This window comes from Tenrec ecaudatus, chromosome 9 (assembly GCF_050624435.1).
Source record: "Tenrec ecaudatus isolate mTenEca1 chromosome 9, mTenEca1.hap1, whole genome shotgun sequence".
NCBI lineage: Eukaryota > Metazoa > Chordata > Mammalia > Afrosoricida > Tenrecidae > Tenrec > Tenrec ecaudatus.
The window spans coordinates 29782452-29805070 of NC_134538.1; the positions used below are offsets into that span (position 1 = coordinate 29782452).

General features: G+C 39.0%; 1 protein-coding gene across 5 annotated transcripts in view; it reads left to right on the forward strand.

Annotated features, from left to right (window-relative positions):
* Window positions 1-16715, forward strand: part of TJP1 (tight junction protein 1) — a 430437-nt gene extending 413722 nt beyond the window's left edge. For 4 of the 5 annotated variants that reach the window (XM_075557953.1, XM_075557955.1, XM_075557958.1 and 1 more), the window contains 4 exons: window positions 2006-2483; window positions 5722-5939; window positions 7092-7235; window positions 15465-16715. In XM_075557953.1, coding sequence (XP_075414068.1) covers window positions 2006-2483; window positions 5722-5939; window positions 7092-7235; window positions 15465-15559 — 935 coding nt within the window. In that variant the 3' untranslated portion in view covers window positions 15560-16715. The remainder of the gene's footprint in view (window positions 1-2005; window positions 2484-5721; window positions 5940-7091; window positions 7236-15464) is intronic. The other variant, XM_075557954.1, reaches the window with a different exon arrangement.
* The last annotated feature ends 5904 nt before the right edge of the window (window positions 16716-22619 follow it).

Here is a 22619-nt window from a genome sequence, read left to right on the forward strand (position 1 = left end):
CCTTGTTCCTGTCCTAGGAAACTAGACAGCTTTATGATAATACTTACATGTTTTTCAGAGATGTTTATGTTTAGGATGACTTTTGTATTCCTGTTGGTTGAAAGTATCTTGCCAAATAATTTTTCTGTGTGTAAAAATATTTTAACATATTTCTCCTTTAATCTGTTAATGTGGTAAGATGTATTACTATGCTCACAAGAAAGTTTGGTATATCGCTTTCTTATTACGCCCATGTCTGGTTTTGTTACTTTATGCTAATTTTATACGAGAGAGGAGGGACATATTTCTTATTTATATTCCATCAGTATCATTTTACTCACCACCAACAGTAGACCAACAATTTCTGTTGTTTCATATTCTTGAGCGTTCGGTATTATGAAACTTGGAAGTTTGTCAAGCTAATGAATATATAATGCTATTTTATGTTGCCAAAAAAGGCCATAGGAGTGATGTCTGACCTCCTCTGACTTTACAAAGAGGAAGGAGAATCGAAATTTCACATCATCTCTCTGCCAGTTCCTAGGATGGTGAGGCCAAACACATCTCCTCTCCAACCTTCTTTGACTAATTCTGACACCAGCTGATCCTCCTACTGTAGGCTCCACTTCTGCCTGGTTCAGTAATTCATTGCCATAACCGCACAGAACTCATAGACGGTACTCAAAATTACGAGGTTTGTTAGGAGGGAAGAGTCACAGTCCAGGATCTGAAATACTCAAGGATATAGTTCTTTAGTCAGAACAGCCTCTTTTCAGCCAAACCCACGACAGAGATTTCTTTTGTCCATGACTTTTCAACCACCAGGCCCATTGGCCTCTGCCCTGCTTGGACAAGGTGTAAAAGCTTTTTTAGTGGTATTAATGCCCAGAGGGCATGCTACCTTCACTATAAATCTCAGGCCAAGTTTCCTTAACTCTAGTTCCATAGGTATACAAACTTAGCTCCCCGATTAAGTGCCTGCGCGTGCCCCCTCTGCAAATGAGCCTCCTGTCTAAAGGGCTTTGCGCTGTGGGCAAGGAGGCCCACTGCATTGCTATGTGGTGTTACCACTTTCTGTCCCTGGATTAAGGACATTGAATTCCGAGGGACTTCAGGGTCCAAAGGATGTGCTCCCCACCAGACTCGCTCTTTTTTTTAAATCATTTTATTGGGGGTTCATCAAACTCTTAACCACAATGCATACATACATCAATTGTATAAATCAGGCTCTTTCTTGATGGTATTGAGATTCCCCACTTCTGCATCTGAGATGGCTTGTTTTATGCCCAGCCAGGTGGCAAATTGATCAATTCCACATTAAGAGTTAAAAGTGTCTCTAACCATAGTTAACCTGTTAACAGTCAACTTATAGCTGAATCATATAGTCTTCTCCCATACTAACGCAGACTTGTCAGGAAAAAAGGTGGTTTGGTGGGAGTTGTAGAGACTGTGGCTATAAGAGCCATATCAATGAAATCACTACCACATGCTATTTCTGTTGCATTTTTCTAATTGTTAATGAAGTTGAATATCATACAGGATCACTGGGTTGGTTATATGTTTTAGATGTTGATTTATTACAAGTTTTGCATATTATATATATAGCTTCTCCCAATCTGTAGTTTTTCTCTTGACTTCACAATTAGGGTGAGTTTGTATGCGGTTTTTTTGGGGTTTGTTTGATTTTTTTTTTAATTGTACTTGAATTTTCCATTTTTCATCTAATTTGTGACAAAAGTTAAAGAGTAGTTGTATGGAAGATTTTGGAGGCCAGAGCCCTTAGCAGCATGAGCCTTGCTCCAGAGCAACAGGATACAGCAATGGTTTCATATGTGTTCCCCTGCCTCCTGGTCCCTCTGCATCACACACAGCCACCGGAGTTTAATAGCCACCCTTTGATTGTGGCAACCCGGCCTTGGGCCTCAGCGCTGGGCCTGAGGCAAGTTGAGATGGGAGAAACATTAGAAGGACTGTTGAAACTTCTTCCAGAAAATGTTTTAATTGCTACTATCTGTTTGTCTTTTAGGGAATTTAGTGTCGCTGGATTTTCAGAATTCTTTAGTGTCCATATCAGACCCATCTCCCCTTCAGAATAAACCAGCAACTTTCAGACCATCAAACAGAGAAGATGCTGCTCAGTCTACTTTCTATCCTCCCAAAAGTTTCCCAGATAAAGTTTCAGTTAATGGAGCTGAACAGACTCAGAAAACTGTCACTCCAGCATACAATCGATTCACACCAAAACCATATACAAGTACTGCTAGACCATTTGAACGCAAGTTTGAAAGTCCTAAATTCAATCACAACCTTTTGCCAAGTGAAACTGCACACAAACCAGACATGTCTACAAAATCCCCAACCTCTCCAAAGACTGTCCTGAAGGCCCACAGTTCAGTACAGCCTCCTGAGTTTGACAGTGGAGTGGAAACTTTCTCCATTCATACAGATAAGCCTAAATATCAATCAAATAATACCAGCACGGTGCCTAAAGCTGTTCCTGTAAGGTAAGAATCCTGCCTTCTTAAATATTGACTGTGCCAGTTGTCTTGTGTGAGTTTTGTACTGTTTTTATGATTTGGTATTTAAACTAAGTTTAACTCTATCTTTAAACAAAATGTTTTCCAAAATGATGTTACAATGACTAGTATTACCAAGAAGGTTCTGCAAGAATTTTTTTTAAAGAAAACAAAATTATGTTGATTAATAATAAAACTAACAATCATATGTGGCTAGTAACTATTGTCATTATGCCCCGTCTTACTGAAAACAGGTAAAATAACACTGAACAGTTTGCCCAAGTTCACACGCATAAGGGTAATTGAACCCAAATGTAATCTTGGGTCATTTAGCCTCAGAGCCCATAGCCTTCACCCACCTACTTCCAGTTGACCTTTGACTAGTGAGGTATACTTGAAGACTCTAAGAAATATGTCTGCATTCCTCAGTCGCTTGTTGAACGGTATTAAAAATAAATGAAGGTGTAATAACCATGAAACATCTTTTGAATAAAGCAAGTAAGCTTTTCTGGAACGTAATCGTCTTATCATTCAAAAGTGGCAAACTAGGCCTATTTTGGCCCCATGTATGTACATCGGCCTCCTAATTCTGTTCGGATTTCAAGCCACACAGTGAAGCAGAAGTATTTGCAGACAAAATTTAAAGGCTACCAGTGCTGCTTCCCAGAAGAAAGGCCACTACTGTCAGTTTTCTATCTCTATCATTTCAAGCCTTAACCCATCAAAGGTTAGAGCAGTTGACTCATAATGTCACATCATCGGGCGATTGTACTTCGCTGCCTGCCTTTGCCACAGGTATTTATTCTTGTTGGTTCTGACATGCTCGAATGAAGGGTTAGCTTCCATCTCTATATTTCTATTTTGTTGGTCTTCCCCGTAAGTTCTGGCTCAAACTTTGTTTCAAGAATTCTCCCATAACTAATAGCCTCACTTTTTTTTTCATAGTTAAATCGCTTTTTATTTTATTTTTTTCATTTTATTTACAACTTTTAAAATTCTTGTCACATTCATACATCACTTACATCAGGCGAATTTATACATTCATATGTTGCCTTCAATCTTTTCTAGACATGTACTTTCTTTTGAGCCTTGGTTATCAGCTCCTCCCTTTTTTTACCCCTTCCACTCCCTCCGCACCCTCATAACCCCTTGATAGATGGTACATTGTTAATGTTCTCATATCTTACACCGACCCATTGTCTCCCTCCCCCATGTGTTCTGTTGTTCCTGGAGTGGGGTGTATGGTTATGTGTCGATCATTATAATCAGTTCTCCTTTTCTCCCTTCCTCTTCCCCCTACCCTTCTGTTATCAGTATTCCCACTCCAGTTCCTGGATTCTGTGTGTCGTGAGCTCCCATCTCTTATCTATACCTGTGTACATATTCCAATCTAGTCTGCATTGAGGAGCAGCACTGGGGTCATGGTAGTAGGGGTTGAGGAAGCCTCAAGGAACCAGACGAATATAGTGTGCTTCCTCAATGCTTTACTGCACCCTGGTTGACTCATCCCTTCCCTGTGGCCTCTCTGGGGAGAGTGTTCCATTTTTATAGATAGACCTGGATCTCTGCTCCACCCCAACCCATTCTCAAAACTATGTTTTTGTTCGTTATGTGTCTGCTGATGCCTATTACCTGGTCCCTATGACTCCTCATAATTTCATCTGCTGTGTGCTTCTTCCATGTGGACTTGTTGCTTCTCTGCTGAATGGCGGCTTATGTAACTTCAAGCCTTTAAGGTCCCAAATGCTGTATCTTTTAATAACTGGCCACCATCCGCCTTCTTCACCACATTTGCTTATGCACCCATTTTGTTTTCAGTGATTCTGTTGGGGGGGTGAACATCTCAGACTGCCAATTTGTTAGAACAAAGTGTTCTTGTATTGAGGGAGGGTATGAGCAGAGGCCCGAAGTCCATCCCCTACCTCAGTGTATTGCCATATAAATATATGTACATGGGCCAATACCTCTATTTTTGTGGATTAATGTGTTTATATATGTACACCACTATGTTTATACCTCTATCCATTGCTTTACTTCCTGGGTCCTTCCTCGGTTTCCTTTTACCTTCCACCTGCTCCACTGTCACCTTCCCCTTATTTCTGCCTCTTGGTACATCCTCTTAGCTAGTTTGCTATTGTTCCGACACACCACACACACTCCCAACCATATCCCTATCTCTTCCTTGTTACTGACTCCAACACCCAGTTCCCTTGTTTATGACACTGCCTGCTCACCTCCCCCTTCCCCACCACCCTCATCCCCCAGGTCTCCCCAGGACCATTGGTCTCACTGCTCTCTCCTCAGGCATACCGCCCATGCCTATCCTATATAGGTAGGCACACTAACTATTGACATAGCCTAAAGTGATTTAAAACATTGCAAATGAAAAAAGAAATATACAAAATTCCCAGGTCTGTTCACTAGCCTTCATGATTGTCTCGGCCTGGAACCTTCCCGCTCCTGCCCCCCTTGGGGTCTCCTTGGGGGCTTCGTAGCTCTGCCTTGCTCCAGCTGCTGGTCTGGTGTGCTTAACCTCAATTTTGAAGCATTAATTGATGGCTGTGTACCCTTTCTTGTGTCTTTGGTGATTTTCCTGGCCTAAGTTGATGCACTTGTCTTTTCTCATGGATGTTTAGTATGTACCCATACCAAATGCTTACCTCCTCAGACTAGATAGAATTCTTGCCCTGCCAGCATAGATCTATGGTACTCAGGGAATGCCAAAGAAGTCAACAGACTTGACTGAAAGAACCTGGAGTCCTTGTCAGGCTGGTGAGAATGACATCTGCTGAGCAATACAGTAACGAGTCCATGTGCGCCCTTAAAAGTCCTAGAGCAGTCTAGGAATGAGTTTATTCTTTCAAAGTCTGAGACGCCATCAGTTGCACCATTGTTTTATATGAAAAGAAAATTTGCTTTCAATTGAAATATTTCTTACTAATTTTAATACACCAGTATAATGATGGTCAAACGTGCTTAAAGTCTATGGGTACACAAGGAGTCGGTTTTATATACTTATGTTGCAATAAATAAAAAATAAGTAACTTGGTTTCAAAAATGAAAGTAATTTTTCAAGAAAGACATCTTTCAGTTGTCATCTCTGTGAATAAAATCTGTCACTAAAAAACTATCTTGTTGAAAAGAATGACACTACCTTTTAACATAGGAAAGGGGAGGTTTTGTATATTGGTAGGAATTTACTTATTAGTCATTTTTTAACTCTTAGCCCTTCAGCTGTGGAAGAAGATGAAGATGAGGATGGTCATACTGTGGTAGCCACAGCTCGAGGAGTATTTAACAGCAACGGTGGGGTATTAAGTTCCATCGAAACTGGTGTTAGTATAATTATCCCACAAGGAGCCATTCCTGAGGGAATTGAGCAGGAAATATATTTCAAGGTCTGCCGAGACAACAGCATCCTCCCACCTTTAGATAAAGAGAAAGGTAAATGTTTATTTTTATGTTTAACTTTAATGTTTCCTTGTCTGTGTTCTTAAAAGCTTATAGTGATCAACCAAGAGGAACTCTTGTGAACTCTTATTTTGTTTCCATACATGCTTCTTTTAAATTAATATTTGTGTCAGTATTTCTCAAGTAAGGGTAAGTCACCTGAGAAAGAACTGTTAAGAGGTTGAAGGGAGTGATGGGTTCAGCAACCTTTGGTGGTGAAGATTAACCAGGTAGTCCTTCCACACATTTTTATCTTCAGTAGGAGATTGAAAGTAAATGCGGGCAAAGCCATTGTGCATTCTTCGCATCTTGGCTTAACTCTGAATAAATCTGTCTTTAGAATCAATCAACCCATCTATTTCTAGAGAGGAGTTAGGTAATGCTTCTCTGTTTGCTTGGCGCTGGAATATAAGCCTCTTGAGATAAGTGCTGTCTTACCATCTTAGAACCTCGAAACACCAAAGTCTCTGCTGTTGAGTTAATTCTGACTTACAGAATAGGCTAGAACTGCCCTGAGGGTTTGCAAGAGTGGAACTCTTTACAGCACTAGAAAGCCACATCTTTCTCTCATGGCGTGGCTGGTAGTTTCGAACTGCTGGCCTTATGGTTAACAGGCCACCAACACATAGCACACTGTGCCACCAAGGTGTTTCCTCCCTGGAACCTAGCACTAGTCAATACGCAACAAAGATTTAATTAAACTAGAAGATATTATAATTATAGTATATGTTACTGAAATATTAGGAATCTGGGAATGCTAGAGTTTTGGGTAATGTTCCTGAATCAGAGTGATAGCATTAACCGTGTTAACAATTTTTTTTCAGAATCTTTTAGCTGCACTTCCTTAAATACAAGGAGGCTTCAAAAGTGGAAAAATGGAATTAAAAGATAAACAGTATTTTCCACAGACTTTTTGAAGCCCCCTCAAATATTAGTTCATTTTCTTAGTGTTGCCAGAATACTGATGTCTGATTTTATGTTATGATTTTGGAATATGTATTAAAGTTAAATACATGACTACTCGTTTTTAGTAGATGAACTCGAACCCATTTGACTTCAAAACCTATAATTGGAAGAAGTGAGGAGAACTCGGGTCTAAACGGTGGCTTAACCAACTCATGTTCTCACCTCCATCCCTTTTTCCAGGTGAGACACTGCTGAGCCCATTAGTGATGTGTGGGCCCCACGGCCTCAAGTTCCTGAAACCAGTGGAGCTTCGCTTACCACACTGTGCGTCCATGACTCCTGACGGTTGGTCTTTTGCTCTAAAATCATCTAACTCCTCATCCGGTATGCTGTCTTCACTCTGTCCTTTGGGGCTTTGGGTACTGTCGTTGATTAAGACCTGGGGTAATGATGCTACTGGTGCTATTGGTTAACAGATCTCTACTTCTGTTCCTGTGGCCTTGTAGGCATCACTGGTGTTTTCAAATCCATTCATAGTACTTAATGTGAATTGATAAAGAAAAGTAGACAAGTTTCTTACCTTTCAAAATTGATAATTTGGACAGATGTTAGTATTTAACAATATTATTTCATATGCTCAAATTTTCAAGATGCACTGAAAATACTGATAGTGCCCTACACCTAGTGGCATTTTCATCTTTTTACTAAAATTATTTCATTCGTTTATTTTTAGTTACTATTCTTTAATTTCTCAGTCTGAGAGTTATGCACTAAAAAACTTAAAAGTTTGTCTAAAGCTTCGCTACTAAACAAAAAAGATTTGCTACTGTGATCATACTTGGCCATGGTTTTTCTTTCTTTTTTTTTTAATAATTTATTGGGGCTCATACAATTCTTATCACAGTTCATACTAATACATACATCAATTGTATAAAGCACATCTGTACAGTCTTTGCCCTAATCATTTTTTTCTCCTCTTTTCTTTTTTTACATTTTATTAGGGACTCATACAACTCTTATCACCATCCACACATATACATACATCAATTGTATAAAGCACATCCATACATTACCTGCCCCAATCATTCTCAAGGCATTTGCTCTCCACTTTGCATCAGGTCCTCTTTTTTTTTCCCCCTCCCTCCCCTTTCCCCCCTCCCTCATGTGCCCTTGGTAATTTATACATCGTTATTTTGTCATATCTTGCCCTATCCGGAGTCTCCCTTCCCCCCTTCTCTGCTGTCCCTCTCCCAGGGAAGAGGTCACATGTGGATCCCTGTAATCAGTTCCCCCTTTCCAACCCACTCACCCTCCACTCTCCCAGCATCGTCCCTCACACCCTTGGTCCTGAAGGTATCATCCACCCTGGATTCCCTGTACCTCCAGCCCTCATATGTACCAGTGTACAGCCTCTGTCCTATCCAGCCCTGCAAGGTAGAATTCGGATCATGGTAGTTGGGGGGAGGAAGCATCCAGGATCTGGGGGAAAGCTGTGTTCTTCATCGGTACTACCTCACACCCTAATTAACCCATCTCCTCGCCTAAACCCCTCTATGAGGGGATCTCCATTGGCCGACACTTGGGCCTTGGGTCTCCACTCTGCACTTCCCCCTTCATTTAATATGGTATATATATACATATATACATATACACATATATACACATACATACACACACTTATATCTTTTTTTTGCATGATGCCTTATACCTGGTCCCTTGGCACCTCGTGATCGCACTGGCCGGTGTGCTTCTTCCATGTGGGCTTTTTTGCTTCTGAGCTAGATTTGGCCATGGTTTTTCAATGTAAAATTCTGATTTCTATTATATACTATTTTTAAGTGACATTTTGCTCATAGTGCCATAATTAACAAAGATTCTATTGTATTTTCATGCTTCTCACTTCCTTGAGTGGTGACTAAATCTGCAACCAGTTATTATATCACTACTATAGATTATTTTAAGATAACCTGATAAAGGAAAAAAAGAATGTAAAGTCCTGCTTCTTGGTTTTTGGTAATTCATATGCATATTATGCAGCTTTATAATGGTGCAGTGTGAAACAAAGCTTCATGGTATAAACATGAAAGGAGCATACCCCAGAGCAGGGAAAGGAATATATACACATAGATATTTTCTTACATTTATAAGTATTCCATTTTCTCTAAGAATTTAATAAATTAACTTTGAAATACTAAATATTAAGAGCATCTCCTCAAAGACTCTATTGGAAAACATTACATTGGCTTAGTTTGAATTGGTGAATTAACATTACAAAGGCTACATTTAAAATAAGTATTTTGAGGTTATAGAAGGACAGTAGATTATCCTAAACCACATTAAGAATGATGAATTTTTGCCCTATGTAGAAGATGTTTGTGTAGGCTTCTTAAAATAATTGTAATACTTGTGACATTCTTTCAGATGTTATATGAAGCATAAATTATTTCTCTACCTACTTCAAATGTTTTATATTAGAGAACATATGTTGGTGTCTTAGATTGAAGCAATTTGGTTTTTTGTGTTAAAATTTAGAACGCTCACCAAAAAGGAAAATTATATAATCCCGTATAAATTTAAGTTGTTTTGCTACTATAAATTTCCATTTAAAAAAATCAGTATAGATTTTGATAGGCCTTGCCTTAAACCAAACAGAAAGTATGTCAGAGAGATACTTGAGCCTGACCATAAACTTTTTTACTTACAAAGAGTACCGTAACTATCTTATTTTTAAAATTATCATTTAGATACATACACATTGTTTTTAGGTGCCATCAGCTCAATTCCACTTCATAGTGACACTATACACAACAAAATGAAAAACTGCCCAGTCCTACAGCATCCTCAAAATCCTAGTTATTTTCGAGACTATTGCAGCCAGTGTGGTAAGCCATCTCACTGAGGGTCTTCAGACCTTCATCACTGTCCTTCAGCTTCACCAAGCATGGTGTCCTTTTCCAGGGATTGGTCTCTCAATAAGAGACCAAGTCTCATCATCTTCACTTCTCAGAAGTACTTGCTATAGTTCTTCCAAGATGGATTTGTTTGCTCTTCTAGCAATATGTGGGATATTTAATGTTCTTTGCCCAAATTATAATTCAAAAGCATTTAACTCTTCTTTTGTCTTCATTAATCATTGTCCAGCTTTTGCATACATATGAGGCAATTGAAAATACTTGAATCAGGTGCGAATTAGTCTTCAAAGTGATAACTTTAAAAGTTCTTCAACACTTTAAAAAGGTCTTGTGCTGCAGATTTGTCCATTGAACAACTTGGTTTGATTTCTTGACTGCTTCTTCTTCTTTTTTTTTTTTTAATCATTTTATTGGGGGCTGATATAACTCTTATCACAATCCATACATTCATCTTGACTACTTCTTACATGAGCATTGAGTATGGATCCAAACAACATGAATCCTTGACAACTTTAATCTTTTAAACATTTACCATGTTATCTATTGGCCCAGTTGTGAGGATTTGGGGGTGGGGGTGGGGGTGGAGCTTACATTGATATGTAATTCTTACTTAAAGCCACATTACTTGGTCTTCATCAGCAAATGCTACAAGACCTCTTTGAAGCAAGCAAAGTCATGTCATTTACATATCACAAGTTGTTAATAAGCCTCCCTCCAATCCTGACCCAGAATTACTCTTCGTGTAGCCCAACTTCCAGATAATTTGCCTAGCATACAGATCAAGTAAGTATGCTGAAAGATAGCACCCTGATTTTAAACTATGCAGTTCCATTGTTCTGTTCATCTAACTGCCTCTCTGTCTATGACAAGTTCCAGAAAAGCACACTGAAGTGTTCTGGAATATCCATTCTTCTCAATGAATCCATAATTATGATCCACATAGTCAAATGCCTCTGTATAGTCAGTGAAACACAAGTGAATATCTCACTGGTCCTGAGAGGATCATCCATCCTGGGTTCCCTGTGTTTCCAGTTCCTGTCTGTACCAGTGTACATCCTCTGGTCTAGCCAGATTTGTAAGGTAAACTTGGGATCATGATAGTGGAGGGGAGGAAGCATTTAGGAACTAGAGGAAAGTTGTATGTTTCATCATTGCTACACTACACCCTGACTGGCTCGTCTCCTCCCCGCAACCCTTCTGTAAGGGGATGTCCAGTTGCCCACAGCTGTGTCTTGGGCACCCCAATCTACACTCCCCCTCATTCACAATGATATTTTTTGTTCTCATGATACCTGATCCCTTTGACACCTCATGATTGCACAGACTGATGTGCTTCTTCCATTTGGGCTTTGTTACTTCTGAGCTAGATGGCCACTTGTTTACCTTCAAGCCTTTAGGACCCCAGACGCTATATCTTTTGATAGCAAGGCACCATCAGCGTTCTTCACCACATTTGTTTATGCACCCATTAGGCTTCAGCGATCATATCAGGGAGGTGAGCATGCAATGATATGATTTTTTGTTCTTTCATGCCTGGTAACTGATCCCTTTTGGCACTTTGTGATCACGCAGGCTGGTGTGCTTTTTCCATGTGGGCTTTGCTGCTTCTGAGCTAGATGGCTGCTTGTTTACCTTCAAAGCTTTAAGAACCCAAATGCTATATCTTCTGATAGCCAGGCACCATCAGCTTTCTTTACCACATTTGCTTATTCACCCAGTTTGTCTTCAGTGGTTGTGTCAGGAAGGTGAGCATCATGAAATGCCAGTTTAAAAGAACAAAGTATTCTTGCATTGAGGGAGTACTTGAGTGGAGGGCCAACGTCCATCTGCTACTTCAATACTAAATCCATACATATGTGCATATAGATCCATTTCCACGTCCTCATATATAAATATATTTACATATGTCCATGCTTTTATTTAGACCTCTATAAATACCCTTTGCCATCCTAGCTCTTCCCTCTATTTCCTTTTACTTTCCTCTTGTCCCACTAACATGTTCAGCCTTCATTTGGGTTTCAGTAATTCCCCTCGGTTATATTACCCTTGATCACACCTACCTGTCCTCCTACACCCTCTTTACCACCGATGTGGATCACTTGTTGTTCCCTTGTCCCTGGGTTTGTCAACACCATTTCCTTTCCCCCACCTCCCCATCTCCTTTGTCCCCCCAGGAACTCTCAATCCCATTTTCTCCTCCAGATTGTTCATCCAGCCTCTTATTTAGACAGACCTGCAGTAATAATAACATGCACAAAACCAAGCAACAAAAGAAAATAAAACAAAAAGCCAATGGGGGGGAAAAAAACACTACAAGAAAGAAAAGCTTGTAGTTAGTTCAAGGATTGTTTGTTGGCATTTAGGAGTGTTTTCTAGTCAAGAGTGATGGAACACCAAGCCCTGGTCCCAAAATCTATTTTTGGTATTCCCTGGGGACTTTGTTGCTCTGTTCTCCTTGCTGTTCTGTTCCACACCCTTAGTGTTTTGCCTCGGTGTGGTGGAATCAGATTGGGTGCAATTCCCACACTGTGTCTCCAGTGTTGTCCCCTGTAGGCCTATGTGTCAGTGAGGGATGTCGTGTCTCATAGTGGGGCCAGCCATATGGTCTCCTCTGTGGATTGGCTGCCCTTAGCGTGAATATCATCCTCAAGGTTTGGTGGGCCAGGATGTGCTCCACTCTCTCTTCCTCCCCCTTCATTTCCTCCCTTGTGCTCTGACGATTTATTCTTTAAAATGTTTAAATGTAATGCCACGCCTTCCAAGTTACTCCCTTTTGTTGCATTCCTCTTTTCGTAAATAAATCATTTTATTGGGGCTCTTAAAGCTCTTATAACCACCCATACATACATCAGTTGTATCAAGCACATTAGTTCATAATTTCTTTTAATTTGTTTTTTCTATCCTACATTAAAGAGTAAATTGAAAAATCTCTTCTGGCATCCATGTTAATCTTTTCTTTCTTTGCTTCTTAATGACCTTTGGCTTTCTTCGTATTTAGCCTTTGTAGTCACTTCAACCTTAACATATATGAGCGATGCTCTTTTCAACAGTCAGCCATGGCCTCATTTTAGCTGCTGATTATTGAACTTTTCTATCGTCTCTTTCCGGAGCTGTCGGTTTGATTCTTGTGTCTATTGTCTAGTGAATTTCTTGTATACAGTTGCCATATAATGCTCTTAAAGGTATCTTACAAGATTCTGTCATGATCTCCAGTTTCATTTCTGCCAACAAGACCATAGTTAACCCCTATGCTCTTTGATTTTTTTCTTTCTTTCTTGGCTTTTTAATGACCTTTTGTTATTCTTATGTGTGCTCTTATTTCAATCACCAGTAATTATCAGTGCATCTTGATTGCATGTTTTATCAATTTCAGACTTAAGAAATCCATAGAATTTTTTAATTTCTTGATCAATAGTTTTAGTGCTTAGTTTGTAAATTTTACTAATAGTTATATTAACTGTACTTTCATGTAGGTATATGGCTATTATATCACAGACAACATTGTATTTCAAAATAGATCTTGAAATCATTTTGAAAATGAATGTGATGTCATTGCTCTTGAATTTTCCATTCTTTGCATAATGAACCATATGATTATCTGATTCACAACACCAGTGTATTACAGCTCACTAATGCCCCGGGTACCAATCTTCATTCATCCCATTTCATTATTGACAATGTTCAATTTTCTGAGATTCAAATAAATACATTCGAGGTTCTGATTAGTAATGGATGTTTGTAGCTATCTGTTTTGTCATTTTTGTTTGTTTTCTCATTTGGTGTTTTGCCCCATCAGTCAGTGAAGGTCCATCCACATTAGTATGCTTGACTCTACCTTGAGGGCAGGTATCCCTTTTTCATTCAAATTTTGAGTGAGTGCCTTCCTATCTAAGGTGCTTATCTTCTGGCATTACATCTGACTATTTTGCTGCTCTTATAAGTAGTGAAAACTATCAGATATGTTCATATGAATATGTACATACATAATTTATATAGCCCATATATATATCTGTGTGTGAAATTAAATAACTTTTTAAAACTGAGTCCATCATGAATTATAGTGGGTAATATTTCTCAATATTGGCACTGTTAACATTTTGATTGGGTAATTCTGCACTTTAAATGTTGTACTGTGCATTGTGAGATATTTTAGCAGTATCCTTGCCTTTTGTCCACTACATGTGACAGGCCAGGATCATCATAGAGTTTTAAATCATATACTTTGGAACGAATAGAACTCTTCCCCAAACAAGAATAGAGCTCTTTCTCAAACCCCAAAGCATCTCTTGATGTTCTGCCAGGCAAACTCATTCATGCTTGAAAACTAGTAGTATAAGAAAAAGTCAGCATTTTTTTCTTTAATTTCTTATTTTTTTAAAAAATAGAAGTTAATACATATCTCATTCCATAGTTCAATCACATCACGTGGTATTATACAATCGCTACCACAATCAGTTTGCAAACATTCTTTTTCTCCCTAGACTCCTTGACATTGTCTCCCTTCCCCCAGAAAACCCTTATTCTACTTGTTATCATTATAGGTTCATCAATCCTGAATCTCATATACTGCAAAACATATATAACACAAATTCAAGAGGGTGCCACACACCCCACCCCCAGTGGCCTAACACATCTGAGATAAACCCTAATAGGAACTAACACCAAGAAATATTTACAGAAAATGTTATAAACCGTATGAGGCCCAGCATGCATCAAAAGGGGGATCAACTACAAGGTTTTAACTGTTCGCATCAGGTTTATCCCTTTGATCTTCTGTACTCACTCTGCAATGCTCTTTGTTTAGTGAGCACTTTCCTCCCACCCCTCTACTGTGGAAGATCACCAGAGGCTTTTATTCTATGTACTTCCCGCAAATATATCTTGGAATACACTGTTATCCATAGCCTTCTGGAAACTATCGGATTCTCATAATTGAGGCTCTGATACTATTCCCTCCTTCAGAGAAAGTAAACATTCTTGACAGTCACCTTACCTTGGATATCACAGAGACAACATTTATCGCAACTTCGCATTTACTGTTCAGGGTTTTCTAGGTCCTTAAGTATTACAAACAGTTTTCACTTCTAACAGAAAAGGTCCGGAGTTCTAACCCATGCAGCAGTGTTGCAGAAGAAAGGCTTGTTGACCTGTTTTCATAAAGATATGAGCCAAGCAAACAATATGTAGCTGTTAGACTGAGGCACACATGGGATAATTGTGAGTTGCACTTGACTAGATGGCAAAAACCTTGGTTTTGAGTTTACCGGAGCTTCCTTGCTCTAGCTGTGACTCTAAATTATCGAGCGCTTATTAAAAGCTCCAGTATCTGAACCCATTTGAGACTCCCACTTCAGCTCTGTGAGTAGAGCTGTGTAGAGCTAAGGACCAGGGGCTGTGGCCTAATAATACTGATTGTCCCATTGAGGAAGGTCTTCAATATCCTCTGCAGAACTTGCTGGTTTCATTTCTTGGCCTATAGTTGAATGAGACATGTGTCTTCATACCCAAATCAAGTGGTGGTCGTATAATTCATTACTCAGACTTTGGAATGAAAGAACACTATTAATTTTGGCACTTGGGGACAAAATTTCCTAGGCAAATAGTGATTCCAACTTTTCGTGTTTTATATATATACATACACACATACATACATTAATCAAGATGGATATGAAAATGACATTGATTTCTTTTTCTCTTATAGGTGATCCTAAAACGTGGCAAAACAAATGCCTTCCTGGAGATCCTAATTATCTTGTTGGAGCAAACTGTGTATCTGTCCTGATTGACCACTTTTAATTTTTAAAATGTAGAAATTTTATTAAATGTGAAACTGAATTAACTTTACTAAATCTAAATGGAACTTTATCAAGTATTACACTTTTTTAGAATTGATACTGCAATTTCTTAGTATTACATATTTTATTTGAACTGTGATAAAAGTTAGTGAACGTGCCACTGAACTGTGGTCAGAAAACAGGCTACAAACTGCATGTTTGTGATTAATGAGCTATTAATATTGAATGGAGGGTTAAAGATGTATTGCTTTGTAATGATTTTTGTACTTTTTTTTTAATAGTCACTGCTAATTTCACTTACTGATTTCCGTTAAATTACCAGCACCATATATAGGGTGCGTTTGAGTTCTATTCTTTCCAAAGTACATTATTTTAAACTCTATGATGATCCTGGCCTGGCACACATATTAATTATGCATGAGGTATTATGCACACATTTTTTAATGTATCTATAAATTATATACCAATGTGGTGGATTAAACAAATGTACAGCAAGGGGGATTTACAACTCTTCTCCGTGTGCCCCCCTTTTTGGCCAAGTGAAAACAATTGCTGTCTATGAAAACACATTTTTCTTCGGGAAGGACACCAAAGCATGTGAGACTGGTTCCATGGCCTCTTTGCATCTAGGAAGTAACCGTACACCACAAACATTACTAACAAACAGGAATGCCTTACCCTCATGCTTTTAATTCTTAGATCATTCTTTCTGTGTATTAGGTTTTTATAGCTTTTGTGCACATCTTAATATGGTATCATGAAAAAGATTTAGGTAAGTGATCGTGAATTTGGTGGTTTCAGAAAACTATAATCACCCAGAAGAAAATCGTGGTGTGATTTGAAGAGGTTTTTATCTTTGGGGGTTTTTTTGTTGTTGTTGTTGTTGTTTGTAAGAGCTAGTGGTGGTTTTCAGTTCTTTTTTTGGCTACACATTTGAAAATGTCAATGTTTTAAAGATGCTTGTATATAATGCGTGCATACCACTTTTGTTCTTGGTTTGTAAATTAACTTTTATAAACTTTGCCTTTTTTATACATAAACAAAACAGGTTTCTTAAAGCTACCTTTGTATTCTCTCCTGTACCTCTTGAGCCTTGAACTTTGACCTCTGCAGCAATAAAGCAGCATTTCTATGAAACACAAGGTCATTTTTTTTTTTAAGAAAAAAATGCACAGAGTTGTTAAATTTTTAAGTGCTGCATTTAAAAGAATCAGCTACTCAGAATTCTCTAGTTTGGTTAAATACTTGCAAAGTATCCCTATTGTAATTTGTGATACAATGCTGTGCCCTAAAGTGTATTTTTTTACTAATAGACAATTTATTATGGCACATAAGCACAAGTTCTGTTTAGATAATATGCCATTACATTCTGTTAATTGATCATTAGATGTAACTGAATTTCTTTTACAGTTATTAAAAACCTCAATTTCTAAATCTGAAGAATAAAACTTTTCAAAATAAATTGCTCGTTTGATCTATTTCAGAAAACATCCACCAATTCTACTTTCTTGAAATTTTATAATTCTGTTTGAAAAGCCTCATCACCCAGGGTCTTCTGACACCACGTCAGAATTGTTTGTATTGATACTTTTTACCACTGCCAAGATGTACTATCGATTAGGTGGTGCACATAGAAAAACAGGATTGAAGTAAATCCGTAAAACCTTTGAGACAAAATAAGAAGAAACAGGTAAAACGGTGCTTTTTATGTTATGTACATAAATAATGCTTACATGTTTATGTTTATTAAGGCCAATCTGTGTGTAGTTTTGTCTCCTCATTTCCCCCACCAAAATGTAACAATTATTTTCTTATATCACTACATTTAAGAGCAGAAAATGGTTTTTGGTGGCTATAAATATTTCACTGTGTTTGTCACATTCAGTTAATCCACTTGGTTGTGGTCATAGTGTTTTAATTAACATCTTCGTGGATTTATTCTGTATTTTTTAATTAGGGTGACTTAAAATTTGTATAAGTGTTCACTTAAAGAATAAAGATGTCACTCTTGAGGACTACAGCCTCATATGAATGTGAAAACTGGATGATAAAAAAGACAAGAATTGATGCATTTTTAGAGAAAGTACAGCAGGAATGCCCTTAGAAGTGAGTATGGGAAGGCTTTTTCACACATACATTGAACATGTTCTAAGGAAAAAAAGCATTCCCTTGAAAAAATGACATCATGCTTGCTTAAGGTCGAAGGTTAGCAAGTTGATGACCTAGACAAGATTGGCACCCTGGCTGCAACAGTGGGCACAAACATAACAGTTGTTAGGACGGCACAAGGCAGACAGACAGTGTTTCATTCTTTTGTACATAGTCACCAGTGTCAGTCAGACCTAACTAGAGGTCACCTAATAAAAACAAAACAAACTCACTGCCATAGAGTCATTGCTGACTCCTGTGGGTTTCTGAGACCGGAACTGTTTGCAGGAGTAGAAAGTCCTGTCTTTCTCCCAAGGAGCTGCTAGTGGTTTTGAAATGCCAACAGGCAGATCATAGCCCAGCACATAATCATTACCACACCAAGACTCCTAATAAGAACAACGTGTTCTAATGTTTAATAGTATGAGACCATAAAATTCCGGCAGACCACAGTATTGAACTTAATTCAAATGCCAAGTTCTGATGTACTGATACTATTCCTTGGAGGTTGGTGGGGTCATGCTGTAATAACAGGGTCCTGCATTTCTTGGATTAGGTCCTATACTACAAAAGTTTTTTGTTTTAAATCATTTTATTGGGGGCTCTTACAGCTCTTAGCACAAATCATACATACATCCATTGTGTCAAGCACGTTTGTATATATGTTGTCATCATTTTCAAAACATTTTCGTTCTTGAGTCCTTGATTTCAGCTCATCATTTTCCCCCTCCCCCATGAACCCTTGATAATTTTTCTTTCATGTCTTACACCCACTTTTCTGTTCTCCGACCCCCTTGGAACGAGTTATATATAGATGATTGTTATCGGTTCCCCCTCTCTCCTCCTACCTTCCCCTTCCCATCCTGATATTGCTACTCTCATTATTGGTTCTGAAGGATTTATCTGTCCTGAATTCCTTATGTTTCGAGCTCTTACCTATACCAATGTACATGCTTTGGTCTAGCCGTAGTTGTGAGGCAGAATTGAGGTCATGATAGTGGGGGGAGCATTACAGAACTAGAGGAAAGTTATGTTTCATCAGTGCTATACTGCACCCTGACTGGCTCGTATCTTCCTTGTGACCCTTCTTTTAGAGGATGTCCAATTGTCTACAGATGGTTTGGGGATCTACACTCCACACTCCGCACTCCCCCTTATTCACATTGATAAGATTTTTTGTTGTTGTTGTTCTGGGTCTTTGATACTTGATCCCAGTGACACCTCATGATCACACAGGCTGGTGTATTGCTTCCATGTGCACTTTGTTGCTTCTTGTTTATCTTTAAGACCCCAGATACTATATCTTTTGATAACCAGGCACCATTGGCTTCTTCGCCTCATTTGCTTATGCACCCTTTTTGTCTTAGCAATTGTGTGGGAAGGTGAACATCACAGAATGCCACATTATTAGAAGAAAGTGTTCTTGCATTGAGGGAATACTTGAGTAGACGCCCAGTGTCCGTCTGCTACCTTAAATTAGCATATGAATAGATGTACATAGATCTGTTTCCCTATCATAATACATAAATATATTTACATGCGTACATGCCTATATTTAGACCTCTATAAATGTCCTTTGGCTCCTAATTCTTTCCTCTATTTCCTTTCCCTTTCCTCTCAAATACATTGCCCTTGATTAAGCCCCACCAGGCATCCTACACCCTCCTTGCATAGATTTTTAGATCACTTGTTGTTCCCTTCTAAGTTTGTTAACACCCACTTCCTTTCCCTCACCTCCCTCTCTCCCATGTTCTCCCAACCCAGAACCATCGGTCCATTTTTGCTCCTCTGGATTGTGTATCCTACCCATGTTATCTAGATAGAATGCAGAGACAATAATAAGCACAAAAGCAAGACAGAGCAGAACAAAGCAACAGAAGAAAATAAAACCAACAGCAAAAAAGGAAAAGCCTATAAATAAAGTTCCAGGTCTATTTGTTGACCTTTAGTGTTTTCCAGTCTGATGGAGTACCACGCCCTGGCCCCAATGTCTATTGTTGGTATTCCCTGGGAACTTAATTGCTTTATCTCCCTTTGCTCCATGCTCTGTGTATCGGGCACAATTCCTGCACTGTGTCTGCAGTGTTGGCCCCTGTAGCACTATGGGTTAGTGGGGGTGTACAAAAGATTTTAATTACCAGAGGCTGCCAAGTAATTTTTTTTTCCCAAAGTAGTAGGCCAAATAAGTTTGGGAACCAAAATTTTAGTTTCAGAAGCCCAGTTTTGTCCCATCTTTATAGGACTAATTGTAATAGAAAACCTAGTGAATGTCCACATGGGTTACTTGAATTATCCTTTCTATTGCCTGCTTATCAAATAATTCACTTAGTGCAAAGTACATCAGCCATTGTGCTAGTAGAGTTGACTCAAGTGCAGACCTTGATGGGCATGAACACAAAATCATCAGACAATGAGCCATCTTAATTTCTAGTTCAGAAAGTGGGGAGTAGTGGAAGATTGACAGGATAATTTTATTTCTTGAGGCAGGCATGGTTTCTGTGGATTAAAAAAATAAGAGGAGGAAAAGAAACTGAAATGGACTTGGAGTCCTTAATGACAAACAACTTCATTTCAAACAAAAAGTTCTAGTTCACTGGAATCCATGTATATCTAGGTGGGAGTATTGTTTCTTTTGGAATTACAACCACCAGACCTTAAGGACAAAGGGTCACAAACACAAATGTGTGTGTGTCACTTGGAGTAATAGTGGTGTGCCATCTATTTGCACACTTGGTTCCTAGGCCAGGAATCCTGGCTGTTGGAGAAATAGTGCCATATATTGCATGCTGGTTTAGCAGTCTCCTGAAGAACATCCCTGTGGTAGAGGGAAATTTATTAATATTTCTTAAATGTCTATCCATGTCTCTGTAACCCCTCCCAAATGATTGGATGGAACTGTAAAGGCATTTTAACACTGCAAGAGGGCTAGTCAGTTTTAGTTGCCATTCCATTATTACAAGGATGAGCCCTCACAGCAGGAAGAGAGAATTCCCAAAACCATCAGAAGAGAATGTTTAAATACACTCTGAAGTGCCAGAGGCTAAAACCAGAGACACCGCATTCTGTGGCACAAAGACAATGGGACAAAGCAAAGAAGCCAGACCAAGGCAAGGAAACCATGGGTCAGAACAGGAGCAGTGTAGGAGGACTATGGGACTGTGGCTGAGCAGTAGGCAAGCTACCTGGTCCACGAAGACCGGCCAAGAGATCATGGGGCTGAGGGCCAGTGATAGACTTGATTTTTGGCTAAGGAGAGTTCGTGCTCTGGACCAGTGACTGTATCCTTACTGTTTACTGATCCTGGCTTGTGGTAGTCTATTAACTTCCCTAATAAACCCCCATTACTGTGAGCTTTGCCTGTGAATTTTGTGTGGCCATTTGCCACACATTGTCCACCAGCATTGAAGTGGAATGCTGTGAGAAAACCAGTGCAAAGATAGATAAAGAAAGGTGGAGATTGGAGGCACGGCTGACCTGTGCTTGGCACTAGGAAAGAGGAATCTGATATGGCCATCTCCATGCCTTTTACTGCAATTCCCAACCCTCAATATAGTGCCACCAAGATGGCACAATCATTTTGTTTTTAGGAGACCATTCTGTTTTTCCGTCAAGGCAGCTGCTTCAAGATGTTGGGGAACATATTAGGACAGTGATTCCCTGAGCACCAAAATAGCCCCACTCTTCATTTGCTGTTGAGTCTCAGATGATGCTTTTTGGAATGCTGTGCAGTGGATAAGGCATTCTATAAGTCCACAAATGGTAGTGTAGACCGATAGATTATGTGAAGGGATGGCAATTCCATTTCCAAAGTAAGTGTCTCTTAAAGTAAGGCCAAAAAGTTGCCCTTTTCCTGATCAAAGTGGTCCAGTGTAATCAACCTGCTACTACATTGCTGGCAGAACTCCAGGAATAGCCCTATATTGTGGTCTCACTGTTGGTCCTTCTGTGGACAAGTTGAGCAGTAGCAAAGGCTGCTTTGATGAGTGGAAGTCCATGTTATTGAGCCTGTTTTAGGTCACAAACCCAGTGACCTAAAACAGAAAGTGACCTATTTAAGAAAGAACTTTGTTTCTGCAAGTAATATTAAAAGAAGGCACCCAAGTCTAGTCCATAAGCCCTTCTTCAAACTCACAGTACTTCTTGTCGGTGATGCAATATGGTGAACCAAGAAGCAAAAAGTTACAGGCTAGTGGGTGCAGAATCTCAAAGATCTGTGCAAACACGAAGGCACCAAATAGCACAGGATCACAGTAGAGTTCTAGAAAGTAAGAAAGCCAAGGGACAGGGAGGTTTCCAGTTTCCCCACTTACGAGAAGACCACACAGCCACGGACCACCCTTTGTCAACTTGACAACCTTTACACTACTCAACCCTTACATGATCTGTACTATTTTTTTAATTTATTGGCAGTCTATACATAACCATATATATTCGATTATAAGCCGAGTTTTCAGCACATTTTTATGCAGTTTTATGTTAAAATTAGATTCCCTGTATGGTATTCGAGTCAGCATATACTCAGGTACATACAATATATCTTCCATAGTTAGTCATGTCAAGCAGAATTGTGCAATTTCTACCACAGTTTCCACACATTCTTTTTTTCCTAGACTCCTTGACATCTCCCTGTTACCCCACCACCACTGTACTTCCTCATCCCCCTCCCCCAAAACCTTTATTCTACTTCCTATTCTTTTTTTTGTTTGTTTTAGTTTTTAAATTTTTTAAAGATACTTTTATTGGGGGCTCTTACATCTCTTATCACAATCCATACATTCTTCCAGTGTGTCAAGCACATTTGCACATATGCTGCCACCATCATTTTCAAAGCATTCTCTTCCCACGTGAGCCCCAGATCTCAGCTGACTTCCCTGTATTATCTAACGAATAAGACTTTCCGTTTTCTTTTTTTT